This window comes from Elgaria multicarinata, chromosome 10, assembly GCF_023053635.1.
Source record: "Elgaria multicarinata webbii isolate HBS135686 ecotype San Diego chromosome 10, rElgMul1.1.pri, whole genome shotgun sequence".
Classification (NCBI taxonomy): Eukaryota; Metazoa; Chordata; class Lepidosauria; order Squamata; family Anguidae; genus Elgaria; species Elgaria multicarinata.
This window is the reverse complement of record NC_086180.1, coordinates 47,193,558-47,213,632: the sequence shown is the minus strand read 5'-3', so window position 1 is coordinate 47,213,632 and position 20,075 is coordinate 47,193,558. Positions and strand designations below refer to the sequence as shown.

Here is a 20,075-nt window from a genome sequence, read left to right as displayed (position 1 = left end):
CCCTTTCACCAAAAAATCTTTGTTTCCCCGAAGAAAAATGGGGCTGGCGTTCTGTAGCGGCTGCCCCACCGCCGCCTTTGTACCCCCTTGAACCTTCCTACGAGGAGCGCTCGCAATTCGGTGTGTAAAGTGCAGCCTGGGAGCCTCGGGGGCACCTTCCTCTTTGCTCTGCCTTGTGTGTGTGTGTGTGTGAATGTGCGTGCGCGCGCGTGTGTGCCTCGTCTCCTCTCTCTCTCTCTCCTTCTCCCTCTCCAGCCTGTGTGTGAGCTGTGAGCACTGCCGCCGCCGCTGCCCTTTGATCCCGGCATTAGTGTTAGTTAGGGGCTTGGAGACACACAGGGAGCAGCCATAGACACCGCCGCACCAGCCCTCATTATTGACACCGCATATGAGCACACACTCTCTCCCTCGCCCATTAGATCCATTTCCATTGAAGAATATTGCGACCGGGGACAAGCCAGGTGCACGACCGGGCGTGGGGGGGAAGAGAAGAGAAAGAGAGAAAAGGTGGGGGAGGAAGGGCAAGAAAAGAGAGAGGGGGGGAAATCTCTTCTTCGCCTTGGCTCCAGGAAAAGCAGCTTCAACCCCCCCCCACCCCATTTGCCCAGGAGAAGGAACCCAGCCTCTGCTGGGCAGCCACCCTTTGCCCCCGCATTGTGCCTGCCTCCGCTGCCCCCTCTTTGGTTTTTTTTTTTTTTAGTTTTTTTATATATTTGATCTCCCATTAAACCAAGGAGAAGAATGTGAAAAGGGGGGAAAATGCCCAGGAGGAAGCAGGAGCAACCCAAGCGCCTCTCTTCACGTAAGTGCTCCTTTTTTTTTCCTCCCCCCTCTCTCCTATTCCCCCCCCTTTTTCTCGCCCCCCCTCCCGGTCTCTGCCTTCCTCCCTCCTTCTCCTCCGCAGCCTCCTCCGTTGTTTTGTGCATTAGTTTAGGGTTACAGAGGTGAAACTGACAAAGACACAGCCTGGGTTATTCCTCTTTTAGGTCTGAGCTAAGGCAGCCATGTTGGTGATGAACAGCCTTGTGCCCTTTTAATTTCCCCCCTCCTCTGTGTGTGTGTGCGTGTGTGAGTAAGAGAGAGAGAGACTGTGTGTGTGTCTCCCTCCCTCCCTTCTCTTTCTTCGCTCTTCTCGCCCTCTCTCTCTCTCCCCTCCCATTTCTTGTGATTGTGCATTTGTTGTATGTGTGTGAATGGATTTCTCTTTTAAGGCTGAGGGGGAAGAGGCTCCCTCTCTTTTTATTGGGGTGGGGGAGTTGCCATTGGAAGGGAAAGCGGTTTGCTGGCGTCTTGTGCGGAATCAATCGCGAGGTCCGTCTCCGGCTAAAGGTTGCGGCTGGGCATGTCGGCCCCAGAGCCGGGGAGGAGGAGAAGGGGAAGAGCGGCGGGGGAGGGGGAGGTAGGGAGCGGCGGCGGCGGCGGGGGAGACACACGCACACACACACACAGTCCGGGGCTGCCGCTTTGCCGCCGCCGCCGCCGCGAAGCGCGTGGGGGGGGGGGGGCGACAGGAGGGAGATCGTGGCATGCGAGGTCCCTGCAGAGCAGAGGGGGAGGCGGCGGCGGCGGAAGCGGCAGGCAAGCTCGGGGCTGCTGCTTCTCCTGGCTGCAATAAAATGAAGGGTCAGATGGAGCCAGGGCGAGTCTGAGGCTCTTCAGCGCCGCTGCCCCAAAGCAGAGCAGCAGAGCGCAGGGAGGACTAAAAGTGCATCTTGCCCTCCTCCTCCGCCTGCAGGCAATGCACACACACCACGCATTGACACAGCAACTCACCCCCATCCTCCTCTTCCTTCAACCGCCCCCCCCTTTGCCTCCTCCCCAATTCTTTGCGAAGCAGTTAACTTTTTCTTCTGCTTCCCTCTTTGGAGAAGCGAACCGGCGCTCTTTAAAGAAGAGGAAATAAACGGGGTTGGGGGTGGGGGAGAGACACAGACACACACACACACTCCCAAAAGAGAGCCATCCTCGGCCCTCGCGCTGCTCGATCTTTAAAGAAAGGAGGAAGGAAGGCGGCGAGGGGGCGGCGGCGGCTGTGGTGGATTTAGGGGTCATGTTCTTTCTCTGCCTCCGACACATATGTGCCGTGCATGCTCTCTCAGCCCCTCCCTTGCTGTGCCCGAGGGTTCACTGTCGGCGGGCTGAACTGCTTATGTGTCAAAGCCATGGTCGGTCACCTGAAGTTCACCGGGGAGGGGGAGGAAGGGAGGGCTAAGGTTGTGTGGCGGGTGTGCCTTGTGGGAGATGTGTGTGTGTGGTGTAGTAAAGTAAACCCACCCCGGGCCGTAGAGAAGAGTACGATCGATTACTTTCCCTCTCCATATGTAATTTTCAATACTTTATAGAGGGGAAGGGTCTTGAGAGGGCCTATCACCCCCTCCCACTTTTCTTCCCGCCCTTTCATCCTTTCTGTGCCTCTCTTTCTCTGTCCCCCCTCCCCAAAAATACTTATCAGTCTGGCGCACATGAACCAAAGCAGAGGTGGAGGCAGAAATGGCACTTAAGAGATCACACACACACACACCCCTTGCTCCTTTTTTCCTTGCTGCCCAAATCCAAGGCAGAAGGGCTTCCTATTTGACCCCTCCCTGTACAGTTCTAGACCTCGCGCCCTGCCATCGACCTCACGTTATTCGGTTTTTGAAGAGAGAGAGAGAGAGAGAGAGAGGCGTTCCTATATTAAAAACCTAGTTCAGGAAGCCTGCACAAGTGAGTTTCCTGATCGCGTAAAGAGCTGCGTTTGCCCCCACTGCTGCTGCTTTCCTCTAGGTCACTGTTTCTGATGTTTTTTAAAGAGGGGATGACAAGGACAGCAACCCTTGCTTTTGGTAGGGGTGGTGGTTCTTTGAGTATATTGTTGTATGAATCTGGAGGGGGGGGGAAGCCTTCCTTATTAAAACGCATCTAGCCCTAAAATAACGTGGTAATCAATATATACGCAAATGAGAATTTTAAATAGAAACATTTTGCAAGCCTGTGCGTCTGTGTGTGTGTGTTTACTTGGACTGTGTATATGTGTGTTGGAAGTCTGGATTGAGAGTTTGGAAAGCGCTTTGTGAATGCGGTTGAAGCAGCTGCAGACTGCCCTGCTCATGACCTTGACCTGGACCTGGTGCTGCTGCCCTCTCTGTCTGTTTCTCTAGGGCAGAGATGAAATTCTGTCTCCATTTTAGCTCGCTTGGGAAGGATCTCGCATACAGGCTGCTTCTGGCTATACTTGGATTTGCATGGTGATGTTTTTTAGAACACCCCCACACCCCATGATTGCACATTTTATTACCCGTTGGTGCCAGCCGCTTGTAGGGAAGTTAATGTTGATTAAACTACAAGGTGCAATGGCCTTTGGGAAAGCAGGCTGTGAAATACCCAGCATTTAAAATGTGCCCTATTTCTTGAGCGTTGGTGCTTAGTTTTTTAAATGTGTTAAAGATTTTCTGATATGTCTGTCTTGGCAGGGAAGGGGAGGTGTCCTACACCAGTGTAAATTGGTTGTGTACTTTTAACATATGTATTTTAAAAAAGAACGATAACTAAACTTGCTATTAATGTCTATCTGAAACATTAGAATAAAGTGTATGTATCTGACATCAATCAAGTGTGATGCCATTTATATTTGGTGGGAACTACTTGAATATACTGTATTACCTTCTAAGAGAACATAATCATTCCATAGTTCATGAGGAAAAGTGCAGGGTATGTGTTAGGATGATACAGTCAGTATCAACATTAACTGTAGTCGCTTCCATCTTCCATGCAGTTGTACAGGAAAATCCTTACATGTTCTCTTACTAATGATTAAGTAATGTATTATACTAACATGCAAATAGAATGTGCAGCAGTGAACACCACCAGTACATTATATCTTATAGTACTATCATTCTAGATTTGGTTTACTATGTAAACAGAATCCATTGTCTGAAAAGTACATTGTATATTTTGACACTTTTTCTTAGCAAGTGACAGGTTTACTATAATAGGAGGTGGAGCTAATATAGTAGCTTCCCAAGTTCTTAGCTTGTTCAGTCTTAAAATTGCTTACCAAAACACAAGTCCCATTGAATTTTACAGGGCTTTTTTCCACGCAAGTATGTTTAGGATTGAGCTGTAACTCCCAAATTTACACATGCAAACAGTGATTGTTTTTAAGCATCAGCCATTGGCAGACATGTCCAATGTTAAGCACTTACATATGTATATGTGTGAGCATTGTTTGACCTTACTCAAGAGCAGGTCTCTAGCATGCCCTGCTCTTATGATAATGCTAAGGACTTGGGCTTTTGTTAGCTTCCTAGATAATGGCTTTTTCTTCAAATACTGACAGAATTTAGTTTCAGTGGGCCTGCTTAGCTGTTGGGATCTTGGGATAAACATATAGGAAACTAGACACTAATTTACATGCATGCATTGAGAGAAAATATATATACAGGATAAACTTGACAATTACAATAATTAAAATAATCTAATTATAGGAGTGAAGAAGACTGCGGTGTGTTTCTAAGTTGTAAGAAAAAGCAACTACAAAAATAGCTTGAAGAATGTGATAAATACTAGGCCCAAGGCCCAAATACACACACACAGCATTTTAGGCACGTATAAACACTACCCCATGTACATCAGAGCCTTGGGCCTGTAACCAGTGGTGGAGCTAGGGCTGGACCTTTGTGCCAAAGTCCAGGGCCCTGCAATCCACACACCACCACCCCAAACCACCCAGGGAGCAGCAGCTATTCCTCTAGTCAAGATAATGCCATGATTTAAATGAGTTTTAAATGTAAAACTACACATGCTCAGAGTATTTCTTTTTTTAAAAAAAATTAGGGTTGGCAAACTATTGTTGTTCTAGCATATCAGGGATGTAAAAGCAGTTGTATGAAGTAATACACATGACCGCTTAAAAGGTTCCCCCATAAGACCACTAGGTCCAGGCAAGGTCTAAAGTTATCTATCTGCACCACTGCCTGTAACTCTCTCTTGCAGCCTAACCTACTACACAGTTGTGAGAATAAAATAGGCTGAAGGGAGAACCATGTACAGTATGTCACCACGGAGGAAAGGTGAGATATAATGTGATAAATAAACAAACAATTTTGTTCCCCCATCTGCCAGGTGTACTACTTAGGCTGCATTCCCTTTCCCAAAGTTTTGAGTTTCGGAACTAGCTTGTTAGGCAGCAACTGAAGGATGGGGAACTACTTTCAAAAGCTCCACAGTAGTTAACAGCACCCTAGAAAACACTTTGAATCCCAACCTTTGATGTACATACAAGGGTGGGAAAGTTAAGATTGTGCAAGCTGCTATGCCTGTCATTCATGAGAAGTGTTCATCGTTCAGTTCTACAAAATCAACTTACAGTGCAGTCCTATATGTGTTTACTCAGATATAAGCCCCACTGAGTTCAATGAGAGTTATTCTCAGGTGAGTATGTTTAGGATTGCAGACATCGTTGTTTAATTTTGTTGTCTGCATTTCTTTTAACAGAGATCAGACATTTCATAATGTTGAATAGTTTGGCCAGAATGTCACCAGAATACCAGAAGAATGTGCCCACAGGTACTAAAAATAAGTTAAAATCTGGCGACATAAACCTGCTGTTTATGGATCTTTCCTCTAAAAAGTATACAGAATAGAATAATAATATAATGGTTACTATTTATATAGAGTGATTCAGTAATCCTTAAAACTACCTTTTAAGGTAGATAAGTATTACTAACCCCATACTAAAGTTGGGGGGCTGAGGTTCTCATGGTTTGCCTAAGATAAGAGCATAAGAATTTGAAACGGGGACTTTCTGCCTCACAATCACAATCTTGCAAATCTTACTATAATTTTTACACACCTTATTGATAATAAGCCTATTAGGAATTGAGATTCCAGTTCCCCCCTAGCAAATTGTTTGCATAGAATTGTTAAAAAGGAACAGTGGGGTCACAGGTGTCTGACTGCTATGGACTTGGTTACCCTAGACAGGAGATGAAATGGTACAGTGTGTATAGGATCATAGAAGCTGGCATGTGAGTGATGCATGTATAGGAATTGGGCAGGAAGGGATGAAATGGTGAATACGAGGTAGGCAAGTGAATTCAATTAATATTAATAGCTTGGGGTGCTTCGAAAGTCTAATTTTAGAAGAAGGGGGCATTTTCTGAAAGGTTGAGTACCACATTCCCCAACATGTAAAGCATGAAACACTCCTTGATGAGCACTCTAAACCCTGAATTTGAAATAAGAGTTTGCATATATGAACCTTCATGACTGCCACAGACGATGGTGGGGATAGGGAGATAGACTTCATTGATCACAGCCTGCATTTTTTTCAGTGACACACAAGACACTTTTCAAGTTTCTCCAATTAAAATCAGGCAGATGCTGCTAAATCTTAGCACTCTTTTAATGAACATGTTAGGGGACAAGCCCCTGGACCTGAACTCCTGAGCAATTTGAGTACAGGATTGTTGCATCTTTAAACATATTACCTTCAGTGAGGGATAAATGTAGGACAACCCTAATATGTCAATAGTGCAATCCAGTACATGTCTACTCAGAAGCAAATCCTGTTGAGATTGATGGGACTTACTCTCATGTAAGTGGGTATAGGATTGCATCCCATGTTTGCTTAATGTCTCAGAACTTTCTGAAAAGATTGCAGTTTCATACCTTATAACTGGACTGTGTTGCTTCTCTCTCTCTCTCTCTCTCTCTCTCTCTCTCTCTCTCTCTCTCTCTCGTGGACAAAATGCCACTGAGGGAAATGCCAGTGTAAAAAGTCTCAGGAAGTTGTATATGGCTAAAAAGGAGTGCTCAAAAGGGAAACAAGGAATTATCAGTATTGCTTCATTCAGGAATATATCAACATACGAAGCTGACTCATTATGTTGGACCCTTGGACCATCTAGCTTAGTATTGTCAACACTGACTGGCAGCAGCTCTCCAGGGTTTCAGGCTGGAGTTTTTCCTGCCCTATCTGGAAATGCTGGGGTTTGAACCTGGAACTTTCTGCATGCAAAGCTTTGAGCTAAACATCACAGTTGATGCCATATTGATTGTAAGAAGGGACAGCATGATAATGTTGGTATGATCTGTGCAAGTGTTTCATAAATTCCATACATGAGGGTCATTTACATTTAATTCTTCAGTAATTCCAACTGTGGAGGAGCTCACCGCACAGGTGGCAACATCAAAGAGAGCACAATGTGGAGTATTTAATTATTTAAACTGCTTATATACTGCTTGATATCATAAGATCTCTAAGCGGCATACATATGTAATACATAAAATACGATATAAAAACAATATAAAGTAATACATCCCTTAAAAAGATTACAGAAACACTAAAAGAGAGCACTGCATTACACATCAGGGAAAGCTTGAGTAAACAAGTTCATCTTCAAGAGGTTCCTAAAGTTCTGTCTCTTGGATTGTACATAGGAGAGTGTTCCAGAGGGTGGTGCCACTACTGAGAAAGCGTGCTTATGTGACATTACTTGACAACACCAACAAGGTCTCCTCAAAAGATCACAGGGGTCAATTTAGTGTGTATATAGGTGAAGACAGTTTGCTAGAAAATTTTACCTTATGGACAAGCCTTTGATGATTGAGACCCAAGTCCAGAAGGCCAAGGTTGGGTCTTCCTCACATATAGTTAAAGGATATCATATGTTTTGCACATGGAAGTTCTCAGGCTCAATCTTCTCTGCCTTCGGTTCAAGAACGATCTCAGGTACCATGACTGGGTAAGACCTCTGCTTGAGAACATGGAGAGTATGTTAACCTTGGATGATTCATTTCAGTAAGAGAGAAATTAAGGTGTCAGTTGAACTGCTAACACCTCAACACTTAAAAGAATTAGCATTGAGCTCAAAGACCAAAGTTTGTATTTCAGTCATAAGTTCACATCTTCATTTAATTTATATTACATTTCTATATCACTCATTCTCTGAATGGTTTAAAAACTTTTAAAATACAATAATTGTACATGAAAAAACTGTTGACATACAAACATAAACGGACTAACACACAAAGACACATATCTAAACAATGTTAACAGTCAACAATAAGAAAACCAGGACCCGATTTAAAAGACTTATCATATGCTGCTAAATGCCTGGGAGTAGAGGAAAGTTTTAAGTTGGCACCAAAACGATAACAGTGTTGGTGCAGGCTTCACTGGGGTGTTCATTCCATAAATGGGGGGTCTGCCACCAAGAAGGCCCTTGGATGGGACACCTGGAGGAAGGCCTTAAACAATGAACGTAGTGTATGGGTAGGTTCATGCCAGGAGAGGCACTCCATCAGTTATTGTGGTTCTGAGCCATGTAAGGCTTTATAGACCAAAACCAGTACCTTGAATTGGACTCGGAAACATCCAAGCAGCCAGTGCAGATGGGCCAGAATTGGTGTTATATGTTCATGTCTTCTTCTTCCTGTTATCAAGCTGGCTGCCACATTTTGCACAAGCTGCAGCTTTTGAACCATCTTCAAGGGCAGCCCCACAAAGAGCACTTTGCAGTAATCTAGCATCTTCACTTTAGACAAGCCACTGTCATTCAGCATTAGCCCCCAACAGTAAATATGGAGCTTCCTTACAGAGTGTTGTAAGTCTTATTAAGACAATGCATGAGTGCTAGATGAAAACACTATATAAATATTTGACAATAGTATAAATAGTATAAACAATAGTATAAACAATGATTTGTTTATCATTGCATATATATGGAATGATAAACAAATCATTCCATATATATGCAACAAGTGTTTCTCCTTTATTGTTGATGATATTTGGTCATTGTGTTAATCTGGCCCCTCAGATTTGGCCTACAATTTACATTGATGGTGCTATATAAATAAATAATAATAATAATAACAGCCCTCACCATTGGCTATTTTGGCTAGGGCTAATGGGAGTTGTAGGCAAAACATCTGGAGGAGCACAAGTTGCCCTCCTCTTGCATATGGTTATTAAGTGGCTGTTTGTTAAGTAGATGTTTTCACACTTTGGTTAAAACGTCATTTACCTTACTTTTGGGGGTGGAAGGTAGAAAAAAATGTGGCATAGTCATAATACATTTTATACTTATTATTAAAAATATTTGTGAACTCCTTCATCCTTATGGATACCAGGGTGGTATACCAAAGCATAACCAAACTATTCATACCCAAATAAAGTACAATAATACAATTAAAAACAAAACAATTGAGTAAAACAAATTTCAATTGAGCAGTTAACAGACCCAAAACGTAAAACACTTGGGCAAATCGAAAAGGTTTTAACTTGGCACTGAAAATGCTGTTGTGCTGGTGCCATTCATACGTTTATAGGGAGGGAATTCCACAGTTGGGGTGCCTCCATAGACAAGGCCCTCTCCTTTATTGCCATGTATATCTCTCCTGGCAAAGGTAGAAAAGAGCCTCAACTACAGATTTTATGGCAAGGACAGGGTGAGGTGCTCCTTCAGGTATTGGGTGCCAAGTTGTTCAGGCCTTTAAAGGTAAGCATGGGCACCTTGAATTGGGCTTGGGATCAAATAGATAACCAGTGCTGTAATACAATTACACTTAGCTGTACCGGTTAAAATGTTGGGGACCAACATTCTGTTCTAGTTGCAGTTCCAGGTTGTTTGTGATAGTGATATAGGGGTGAAGAAATCATGACTGGTGTGCCTGTGGTGTTATTAACTACCGCCTAGAGTTTATTGTGGTGCTTCCTCGTGAATAATTATTAGAAACTGTTGTAAATACTGTAGGACATGGGAGACATGCAAGTGAATGAAATGGGAAGCATAGGAAGGAAAATTGCAGCAAGGCTACCCACATAAGCATCTATAGTAAAACAAGGGAAAGAAATAAAATATAAGTGTGCAAATCATTTTAAAAGCATATAATTAGTATAAATGGTCAGTATCTCTGTAGAACAGATCAGGTGCAAAAGACTGGGCACAAGAAATAAATAAGGGTACCTAAAAATAAAGTGTTCATAATGTACTTGAATGAAGTTCCTCCTTTGGCTGTTGGTGCCTGCAAAGCAACAGCAATAGAATCATAGAATAGTAAGGTTGGAAGGGGCCTATAAGGCCATCAAGTCCAGCCCCAGGCTCATTTGAGGAATCCACCTTAAAGCATTCCTGACAGATGGCTGTCCAGCTGTATCTTGAAGGACTCTAGTGTGGGAGAGCCCTCTACCTCCCTAGGTAATTGGTTCTATTGTCATACTGCTCTTACAGTCAGGAAGTTTTTCCTGATGTCCAGCCAGAATCTGGCTTCCTGTAACTTGAGCCCATTAGTCTGTGTCCTGCACTCTGGGATGATCGAGAAGAGATCTTGGCCCACCTCTGTGCGACAACTTTTTAAGTATTTGAAGAATACTATCATGTCTCCCCTCAGCCTTCTCTTCTCCAGGCTAAACATGCCCAGTTCTTTCAGTCTCTCCTCATAGGGCTTTGTTTCCAGACCCCTGATCATTCATGTTGCCCTCCTTTGACACCCCTCCAGCTTGTCTGCATCCTTCTTGAAGTGTGGTGCCCAGAACTGGACACAATACTCAAGGTGAGGCCTAACCAGTGCCAAATAGAGGGGAACCAGTATCTTGCGTGATTTGGAAGCTATGCTTCTATTAATGCAGCCCAAGATAGCATTTGCTTTTTTTGCAGCCACATCACACTGTTGGCTCATATTTAGCTTGTGATATCCAACAATTCACAAGCTAAATTGTAGTATTGCTGAGCCAAGTGTCCCCCATCTTGTAACTGTGCATTTGGTTTCTTTTTCCTAGGTGTAGAACTTGGCATTTATCCCTATTAAATTTCATTCTGTTGTTTTCAGCCCAGCGCTCCAGCCTATCAAGATCACTTTGAAGTTTGCTTCTGTCTTCCAGGGTAATAGCTATCCCACCCAATTTTGGGGCCTTCTAGATCTCTTGGGATCCCTACCAACAGGTCCCAAGCCTTCCTTGATGTTTAAACAGTGCCACACATGCACAGAAGCTTTGAAGCCAACATGGTCTGGTAATGTTGTTACATCATGTTGACACAGGAGGCCTCCAGACATGTTCATTTGTTTATTTATTACATTTCTATACCACCCAATACTGAAGCTCTCCAGGTGTTTCACAAACATTAAAACAGCATAAAAAGAGCATAAAAAAACAGCATAAAAAGAATATAAAATATAAAAACACAAAAGTGCTATATAAAATTACAACCAGAATAAAACCCAGCAGCAATGCAGAGATTTAAAATACAGTATCAGATTTAAAACAGCAAAGCTAAAAGACTAGGATGCTAAAATGCTGGAAAAATAAAAAGGTTTTCACCTGGTGCTAGAAAGAGCACAACGTGGGTGCCAGGCAAAACCTCTCAAGGGAGCTCATTCCACAGCCAGGGTCCACGGTGGGAAAGGCCCTCTTCCTGGTAGCCACCCACTCCATTCCTTTGGCAGGGGCTCCCAGAGAAGAGCCCCTGAAGATGATCTTAGGATCTGGACAGGAACATAAGGGATGAGACAACCCTTCAGGTAACCTGGCCCCAAGCCATTTAGAGCTCTGAATGTTAATAACAGTACTTTGAATTGGGCCTGGACATGGACTGGCAGCTAGTGCAGTTGGAAAAGTACTCACATGTTGTGGTCACGTTGGCCAGTCCCTGTTAAAAATCTCACTTCCCTGTTTTGGACCAGCTGAAGTTTCCAAACCATTTTCCAAGGCAGCCCCATGTATAACACATTGCAGTAAACCAGACAAGTGGTTATCAAAGCATGGATAACTGTAGCCAGGTTAACACTGTCCAGATAAGGGTGTAGTTGGTATATTAGCCTAAGTTGATACAAGGTGCTCCGTGTCACTGAGTCCACTTGCACCTCAAGTGACAGCTCTGGGTCCATGAGCACCCCCAGACTATGAACCTGATCCTCTAGAGGGAGTGCAGCTCCCTCCAGAACAGACTGAACATCACCTGGCTGGACAGACGAAGCACCAACTAACAGTCCTTCCATCTTGTCTGGATTGAGTCTCAGTTTATTGGCTCTCATCCAGTCCATTACCATGCCCAGGCACTGATTCAGAACAGCCACTGCATCACTTGAATTAGATGAAAAGGTGTGGTAGGGCTGGGTGTCATCCGTGTATTGTTGACACTTCCCCCAGGGGGTTCATGTAGATGTTGAACAGCATAGGGGATAAAATAGAGCCCTATGACACCCCATAGCATAGTTGCCAGAGTAATAATGCACCAGCACCATCCTCTTGAATTGGCCATCAGTGTAATAGCAGAACCACAGCAGCACAGTGCCTCCAACTCCCAGTCCAAACAAGGTATCCAGAAGGATACCATGGTCAATGGTATTGAAAGCCACTGAGAGGTCCAAGAGCAACAACAGGGTTGCACTCCCCCTGTCCTTCTCCTAGCAAAGGTCATCCCACAGGGCAACCCAGGTAGTTTCCATTCCATAAACAGTCCTAAAGTCCTGTTGAAATGGACTTAGATAATCCATTCTTAGTGCCTGGAGTTGGCCTGCAATCACCCGCTCAAGCACCTTGCCCAGGAAGAATATGTTAGCCACTGGCCTATAGTTGTTAACATCCTCCGGGTCCAGTTTAAGCCTTTTCAGGAGTTTTACCACCCCTTTTAAAGAGGCTGGCACCACTCCTTCTCTTAAGAAGGAATTCAAAACATCCTGGACCCAGCCAGATATCCCCATATTGTATCTTATAATGACAAAGCCTCTGGATTCTTGTATATTTGATAGTGGTACCATGTAAGGTTTGTCAAGAATAGGTCATGCCAGACTAAACTTCTGTCCTTTTTGATAGAGTTACTAGTTTTATATATAAAGGGAGTGCTGTGGACATACTATATCTTGATATCAGTAAAGCGTCTGACAAGGTTTCCTGAGATATCCTTGCTGAGAAGACGGTAAATTGTGGGTTGTTTGTTACCACTGTTAGGTGGATCCACAGCTGGTTGAGCAACCCTATGCAATGAGTGCTCCTGGAAGGAAGTCTTAGTAGAATGCCACAGGACTCTGTCCTGTGCCCTGTGCGGTTCAACATTTTAATAAATGACCTGGATGTGGGTGTGGGGGACTGCTTATCAGTTCTGACGATGACACAAAGCTAGGCAGGATAGCCAACACCATAGAAAACAAGACCAAGATTCAAAAGAATCTAGACAGGCTGGACCCTGGGCTGAAACTACCAAGATGAAATTCAACAGAGATAAATGTAAAGTCTTGCATTCAGGTACAAAAAAAAATCAAAGACATGGATATAGGATGGGGGAGACCTGGCTTAGTAGCAGTATGTGTGAAAAGGACCTAGTTGTCTTAGTGGATCGCAAGCTGAATATAAGCCAGCAGTGTGATGCAGCTGCTAAAAAAATGAATGCAGTTGTGAGCTGCAGTAATAGAAGCAAAGTAATAGTGTTGCTCTTTCTTGCATTAGGCTGCATTTAGAGTATGTGCCCAGTTTTGTGCACCACATCTTAAGTAGGACATTGAGGAACTAGAGGGCACCCAGAGAAACGCAACCAGGATGATGACGACACGTGTGTGTGTGTGTAAACCAAGTCCTATGATGAGCTGGGATATTTAGCCTGGAGAAGAAAAGACTATAGGGAAACATAATAGCAGTCTTCAAATATCTGAAAGGCTATCATGCAGAAGATGGAGCAGACCTCTTCTCTGTTGCTCCAGATGGTAGGACTAGAACCAGTGGGAGGAAATTGTAGGGGGAAAGATTTCAGCTTCATTGGCAGAAACTTCCTAACGGTGAGAGCTGTTCAGCAGTGGAACAGACTACCTTTGGCTTCACCTTCATTGAAGGCTGGATAAGCCATCTAGCAGGGGTAGCCCATCCTGCATTTCAGAATATACACTAAGAAGGGAGTTGGGCTAGATCAGTCTTCCCCTATCTGGTGCCCATCATCCCTCACATGCATAGCCATTGACCCTGATAGCTGGGGTAATGGGAGTTGTAGTCCCACATAGGGCACCAGGTTGGGGAAAGCTAGACTAGATGTTTCCTGAATCCAGGAGGGATTCCAGATTGCATTTTGGCATAGCCAGACCAATGAGTTTGGGACAAAGGGACTTCATGCCAATCAGCCTTTTTCAGTAAAGATATAAACTGGAGCTTAATTCAAAATGTTCAATCAAAAGGTCACATGGGAAGTACCAGCATCAGCACCCCACCACAGATAGATCCACATGGGAAGGGGATTTCAATATTCTTGTACAATATGGAGCCCCAATCTCACAGCAGTGAGTTTCGGCAACAGCGCACCAGTCAGCGAAAGTGTGAAATGGGCCTGACTCAGTGAAGAACTCAACAGCTTCCCTAATAATGAACTGCACCTCTTTGGGAAAGTCTCCCTCTCATGTTAAGACCTGGGGTCCTGGGAAACGTCACTTTTATTTTTTGTTAACGCAAACCACTTATGGCCAAAATGCATTACAAGAGGGACCTGCAGCCTTCAGAATATATCCTTGTATAGTATCATGAGAGAAGTTTTCTGCTGAACCCTAATCCCTCCCTCTAGAACAGTGGTTCCCAAAGTGGGTGGTATTGCCCCCTTGGGGGTGGTGGGATTGCATAGGGGGGCGTTAAGAGGCAAAGGGACGGCAGGGGGTTCTAACAGGGGGCGCTAACAGGCAAAGGGGCAGAAGGGGGGTGCTCGAGGTGGTCTCTCCAGAAGGTCCGAAAACCCAGGGACCAAGCAGGAAGGAGCGGCAAATTCAGCTGCTCTCCCCACACCGCTCCTGCTCAGGAAGGACTTTCTCACTCACGCAGCCGCTCTCTCCTCCTATCTCAAGCCCACAGCGGCCCCACCAGAAGTAGGGGGTGGGGGAAGTGCCCACAGGAGGCAGCAGAGCAGGAAACAGCGGCGAATTCAGCTGCTCTGCCCACTCTTCTCCAGCCTAGGAGGGCCCAGGGCTTCTTTCCTGCTGGAGCCACCACCGCCACCCGCTCGCTCCCTCGGCCAAAGCTGCTCCTTCCTACAAGCTGCCCCGGCAGACCTCTTGCAATAGTTGCTGCACAAGGCGGGAGCAGCAGCCATGTGGCAGAGAGGAAGGAGCATGTGGAGGACGGCGGGTGGCAGACAGCTGCTAAGAGCAGCAGTCAGCCGGCAGGCTGGGTGAGGAGCAGGACTGCTTGTGCGGCTGCAAGGTATCACCAGGCTCCCTTCCCCCGTCAGGAGTTGCAGATTGGGGTCATCTCCCCTCTGAGCTGCTGCCCTCCTGTCGTAATCAGCCCAGCAGCTATTGTGAGGCTTGGGGGGAGGCGGGGTTGGAGTGAGAGAGAGTTGGGGCTTGGGGGGAGGGCTTGGAGGGGAGAGAGAGATGCTGTGTGTCTCTGTGTGTGCTCCCACCCCCCAAAAAATCTGGACTACAACAGGATTGGGAGAGAAAAGAAAAGGGGGAGGGAGAGAGAATTGCAATTCCCCAGGTCCTTCCTGGCTGAAGAAGATTCAGCAGCACCTTTTTCCAGAATGCTTGCTGAAACCATTACTATTTGCCCTTGCTTATTTCAGGGTGTCCAACCCCCTTTTTTCAAGCGTTCTATTGGTAAACATGGTATGTGTGTATTTTGTGTCCCCATAAAAACAGAGCTGCAACACAATCCTAAGTACGTCTACTCAGAGGTAAGCCCCACTGAGATCAATAGAACTAACTCTGAGGTAAATGTGCATAGGATTCAGCCTGAAAACGAAGAGAGGGTGAAGAAAAGACAGGAGAAAATGAATTGTAGAAATAGAATAGCAAGGTAACTGTGGGATATTAACCATATTTAAAGACAATAAGTACAGTAAAATTAGTGCCCCTCTACTTCAGTCCCAGCCAGATTTTCCATAGGAAAACTCTGTACCAGGTGGCAGATAATTATTTTAAATTTTTAATTAAAATACATTATCCTTTCCTATAACAAAATGGTGCTTACTCCTAAGTAAATGTGTTCCACTGAAGAAGGAAATCCTATATGATTTCTGTATTCATGCTAGTGTGGCATGATAAGGTAAAGGCACAATTTTATGCATGTTTAGACAGAAAAAAGCTGTTCAACTCCTAGAATCCCCTCTAAATGGGAAGCACCTGCCCCAGGCTTGCCGAGGGAGGGAGAGAAAAGAGAGCGAATGCCTCTGTTTGCAGCCAGCATGGCAGGGCACACCAATTAGATTTTGAATAAAGTATTCAATTAATTGTTACTGTTTTTAATTTTATTGTTATTATCTTCCTTGGTGGGTCATGAAAACCACTATTCTGAATAATGATTTTTATAGTGTAGGGTAGGGGGCGCTGGGCAGGAGTTTGTGGAACCAAGGGGGCGGTGACCTGAAAAAGTTTGGGAACCACTGCTCTAGAATCATTACAATTGGTATTAGGGGTTTAGGCAGGGTAATTCCTTTTTCTGCCCTCTCCTTCCAGTTCTACCCATCCTCTGTTGAAACATCAACATTCTATAAGCACCAGAAGATAAGGGGTATCAGGACACACCACTATTCTTTTAATTTATGAAGTTTACACTTCCATGTACCTAGGGACTGCCCCAAGAGTGTAGAAACCGCTACGTTATTTTCGGGTGGTCTTGTTTTGCTTCCAAAATGATAGGCACTCAAGCATCAAATTCTTCTATTAGAGGAAATGGTAGGGGTGATGGGGTTCTAAGGGTTCTCCATGTCAGCTAAGCCTTGATACAGAACTGCAGACTTATCAGAAAAACTCAGGGAAAACAAAGGTATCCATTCTTAATAGTCTTCAGTATCTTGCTAAGAGATATTATGGTGTACAAGGGACACATTTTACACAGTTCCTATTTATTATTTTTAACATTTCACCACTGTAGGTGGTCATGATATATCTCACTGCTGACAAGAGGATTCATGTAGGGGAAATTATTGTTGTTAGTTGGAATGAGTTAATAATTTCATTACTATCACCATCACAGTCACTGTAGGAGTCGGGGTGTGTGTGTCAAATGACACATACTGTGTGTTACTTTATCTAAAACTATGGGGACTCATTTCTCCACCTCTTTGCTTCTTTTGACTATTGAGGATGACATAAAGTATGAAGATGTAGTTCAAACCCATATCTTTCACATACACCAAACTTGATTATTTTAAACTGCACTTCCCCCCTTAATATGTATAAATCTGTCCAAAGTCGTATAACAGCTTCTGACTTAACAAGGGGGTGATAGTGTAAAATGCCTCTTGATTTTGAACAGCCATTTATAGTCGCAGTTTCCTTTGAATGACATTTGGGACACGGTAGAGATGCAAATTGAGGTAAAGTTCAAGTGCTGACTCTATAAACAACCCCCAATAAGAGGAACAACTGTGTCCAGGGAAACGACAGAGAACAGAATGTATTCTTTTAATGAATGACAAAATCATCACCCAATTTGTAAAAGCAATTCCCTCCCCAACATGTCAAAGAGAAGAGGAGGAGGAGGGATTAAGGCAAGATATAAAACAGAAGGGTTAGGAAGAGCTGGTCAGTTTGGAATGAACTATTAGTAATTTTCATGTAATTGAATCAAAACAGATCCCAGAACTAGATAATGAGAGCATGACCTACAAATGAGGACTTTTTGGAAGGCAAAAGGGCTTCTAGCATGAGGCTTCATAAAACCATGTGATGTCAAAGTCTTACTTACTATGTAAATAATGATGCTGGGTCTAGTTTCCAGTGTTCCCACTTTCTGCTGCCTAGTTTGCTGAGCATACAATTTAGCTACAATTGTGTATAAAATAATTCATTATTATAGACAGACGGTACTGTATGTATTGTAAGAAAACAGTATGTAAAGAGAAAATAGATTTTTAAAAGATGGATGCCAATTTGGGCATATTTCCTCTCTCTCTTTTTTTAAAGATCGAGCTTATATTTTCATTTTAAGATTGCAAATTAGATTTTATGATGCCAAAGGGGAAAGGGCCATAGCTCAGCTTCAGAGTACATGCTTTGCATACTAAAGGACCTGGTTTCAATTCTTAGTGTCTCCAGTAGTACTGGGAAAGACTCCCATCTGAAACCTTGGAGAGCCGCTGCCAGTCAGTGTAGGCAATAGTGAACTAGTTGGATCAGTGGCTTGATTCAGTATAATCCTTCTTCAGGGGCATTCTGATAATTCAAATTCTGAGAATAAGCTCAAACAGGCTGGAGGAAAGAAGTGGCAGCAGTTTTGACCGCTCTTGCCAAGCAATTCCGTAGGTGACCAAAATAACCCATTCTGATCACTGCACGGCACAATAACCCATGATGGGTTAAATAATCCACTTTGCAGACTGTGGGTTGAGTGGGTTATTTTAGCCAAATAAGCCATTGTATGTTAAAAACAAAAACAAACTCCTGACGGATGACATGATAACCCAGTATGGGTTAAATAAGCCACAATGGGTCATTTAGCCCATCATGGATTATTGTGATGTCCGAACCCAGGCAGTGTGATTGTCCTTTTTACACCTTCAGGAAAACCATCAGGGCCAAAGTACATGGAACTTTAAAGACATAGCAAGCAGCTAAATCTTAGTCTTTCTTTAAAAAAAGTATTAGTCTAGAGGAGGGGTGGGCAACTTCAGGTGGTCAGAGGGGCAATTTCCAGCACAAGGGTAATGTGTGCTGTGGGTCACAGTCCCTACTTCTGCAAGCTGTTTTAGAGTGTTCTCAGAATTTCAGTGCTTAAGATTGCCCCTGAAGAAACATGTTTGGGCTGTAATACATGTTCATTGTTGATACTTTTGAGATTTAGTTTCTCCTTTTGCATTCTTTCAGTTTTTGATACTTTTGGTTTTTGCTGACAAAGCAGTTTCCTAAGTTCTGTATTCCAAAGTATTGTACATGATTGGAACCTAAATGGAAAGGTCCTGTGCATGGTGAATCCCATTGTTTGCTAAAGTTTAGCATGAATATTTGCTGCGCCATAACAGTTTAAGAAGTAATATAAAATGTAGGCTTGATGCTTTAAAAGTCAATCAGTGCAATTACAGGAGGCTCTTTGGCCCTATGTGCTTTGTCACTGCTGGAGAGACCAAGGCCATTTCTATACCTGCCTTTCCCCCCCCGGGATCGTCCCAGGATCATCCCTGTGCATGCAAATGACACACAGGGGTTTCCGGGAGCAGGCAGGGATGATCCCTCCATTTTCCTGGGATAATCCTTAGGTGTAGAAAGGGCCCAAGGGAACAGGATCCTAGTTTTGCTAGGTTCCTGTTGTCCGGCACTCTGACCCCTGCTTTAGGCCTAGATACTCTCACCATTTGCCCCTGCACTAAAGCCCTCTTTACATATTCTCCCCCACCTTATGATTACCATCATGTGAGGCAAAGCAGGATGAACCCGTTGGCTGCTCTCCCCTTCACAAGTCCCTCTTGCTGGTTCCGCAGCCCTTCATGTCTCGGGGGCTGAACATCTGCAAAGGGAAACCTCTTCTATTCATGTAGGCTCCCCTTCTGATTCAGAACCCTGGTCTTCTCTGTTGGAGCCTCATCACTCCGATACGTGGAGGGGACAGTGACGAGGACGGTGATGAGGACGTCATGGAGGTGGTAGGGCCCACAGGCACATCCCCCCTAGCATTCCGCCTTACACAATTCTATTAGTGAGTGGTGGGTAGGAGAACAACTAAAGAGGGCTAAAGAGTACTACAGTGAAAGCTACCCCTTTTTGTATTAGACTTCATACACATGAACATAATATCAAGACCAGGCTGAGGAGGACTTGAAGGTAGGATTTGGTTCTTATGTTTAAGACCTAATTAAACATCAGATACAAATGCAGCTTGTTCAGTGATGATTATTGAACTAGGAACAGGAGGAACCAAGTTCAAATCTCCATTCAAACATGAAACTCCCAGGGTAATTTTGGGCCAGTCTCTCTCTTTCAGACTAACCCACCTTGCAGAACTGTTGTGAGGCAAAATGGGCAGGGGAAACAACAAACAACGTCTGTTACTTTGAGATCCTTGGAAGAAAGGCAGGATATAACAGTAATAAAAAATATAGGGGCATTCAGTATGCCCACTTTCTCTTTGCTTATAACTTCCTAAAAGTTTGAATTCTCCTTGGAGCCTTCACTTTCTATAAAATCAC

At 44.2% G+C, this 20,075-nt stretch overlaps 1 protein-coding gene across 1 annotated transcript in view; it reads left to right on the top strand.

Annotated features, from left to right (window-relative positions):
- Nucleotides 1-711: 711 nt before the first annotated feature.
- Nucleotides 712-20,075, top strand: part of ZNF827 (zinc finger protein 827) — a 136,813-nt gene continuing 117,449 nt past the window's right edge. The window contains exon 1 of the mRNA XM_063135676.1: nucleotides 712-802. Coding sequence (XP_062991746.1) covers nucleotides 760-802 — 43 coding nt within the window. The 5' untranslated portion in view covers nucleotides 712-759. The remainder of the gene's footprint in view (nucleotides 803-20,075) is intronic.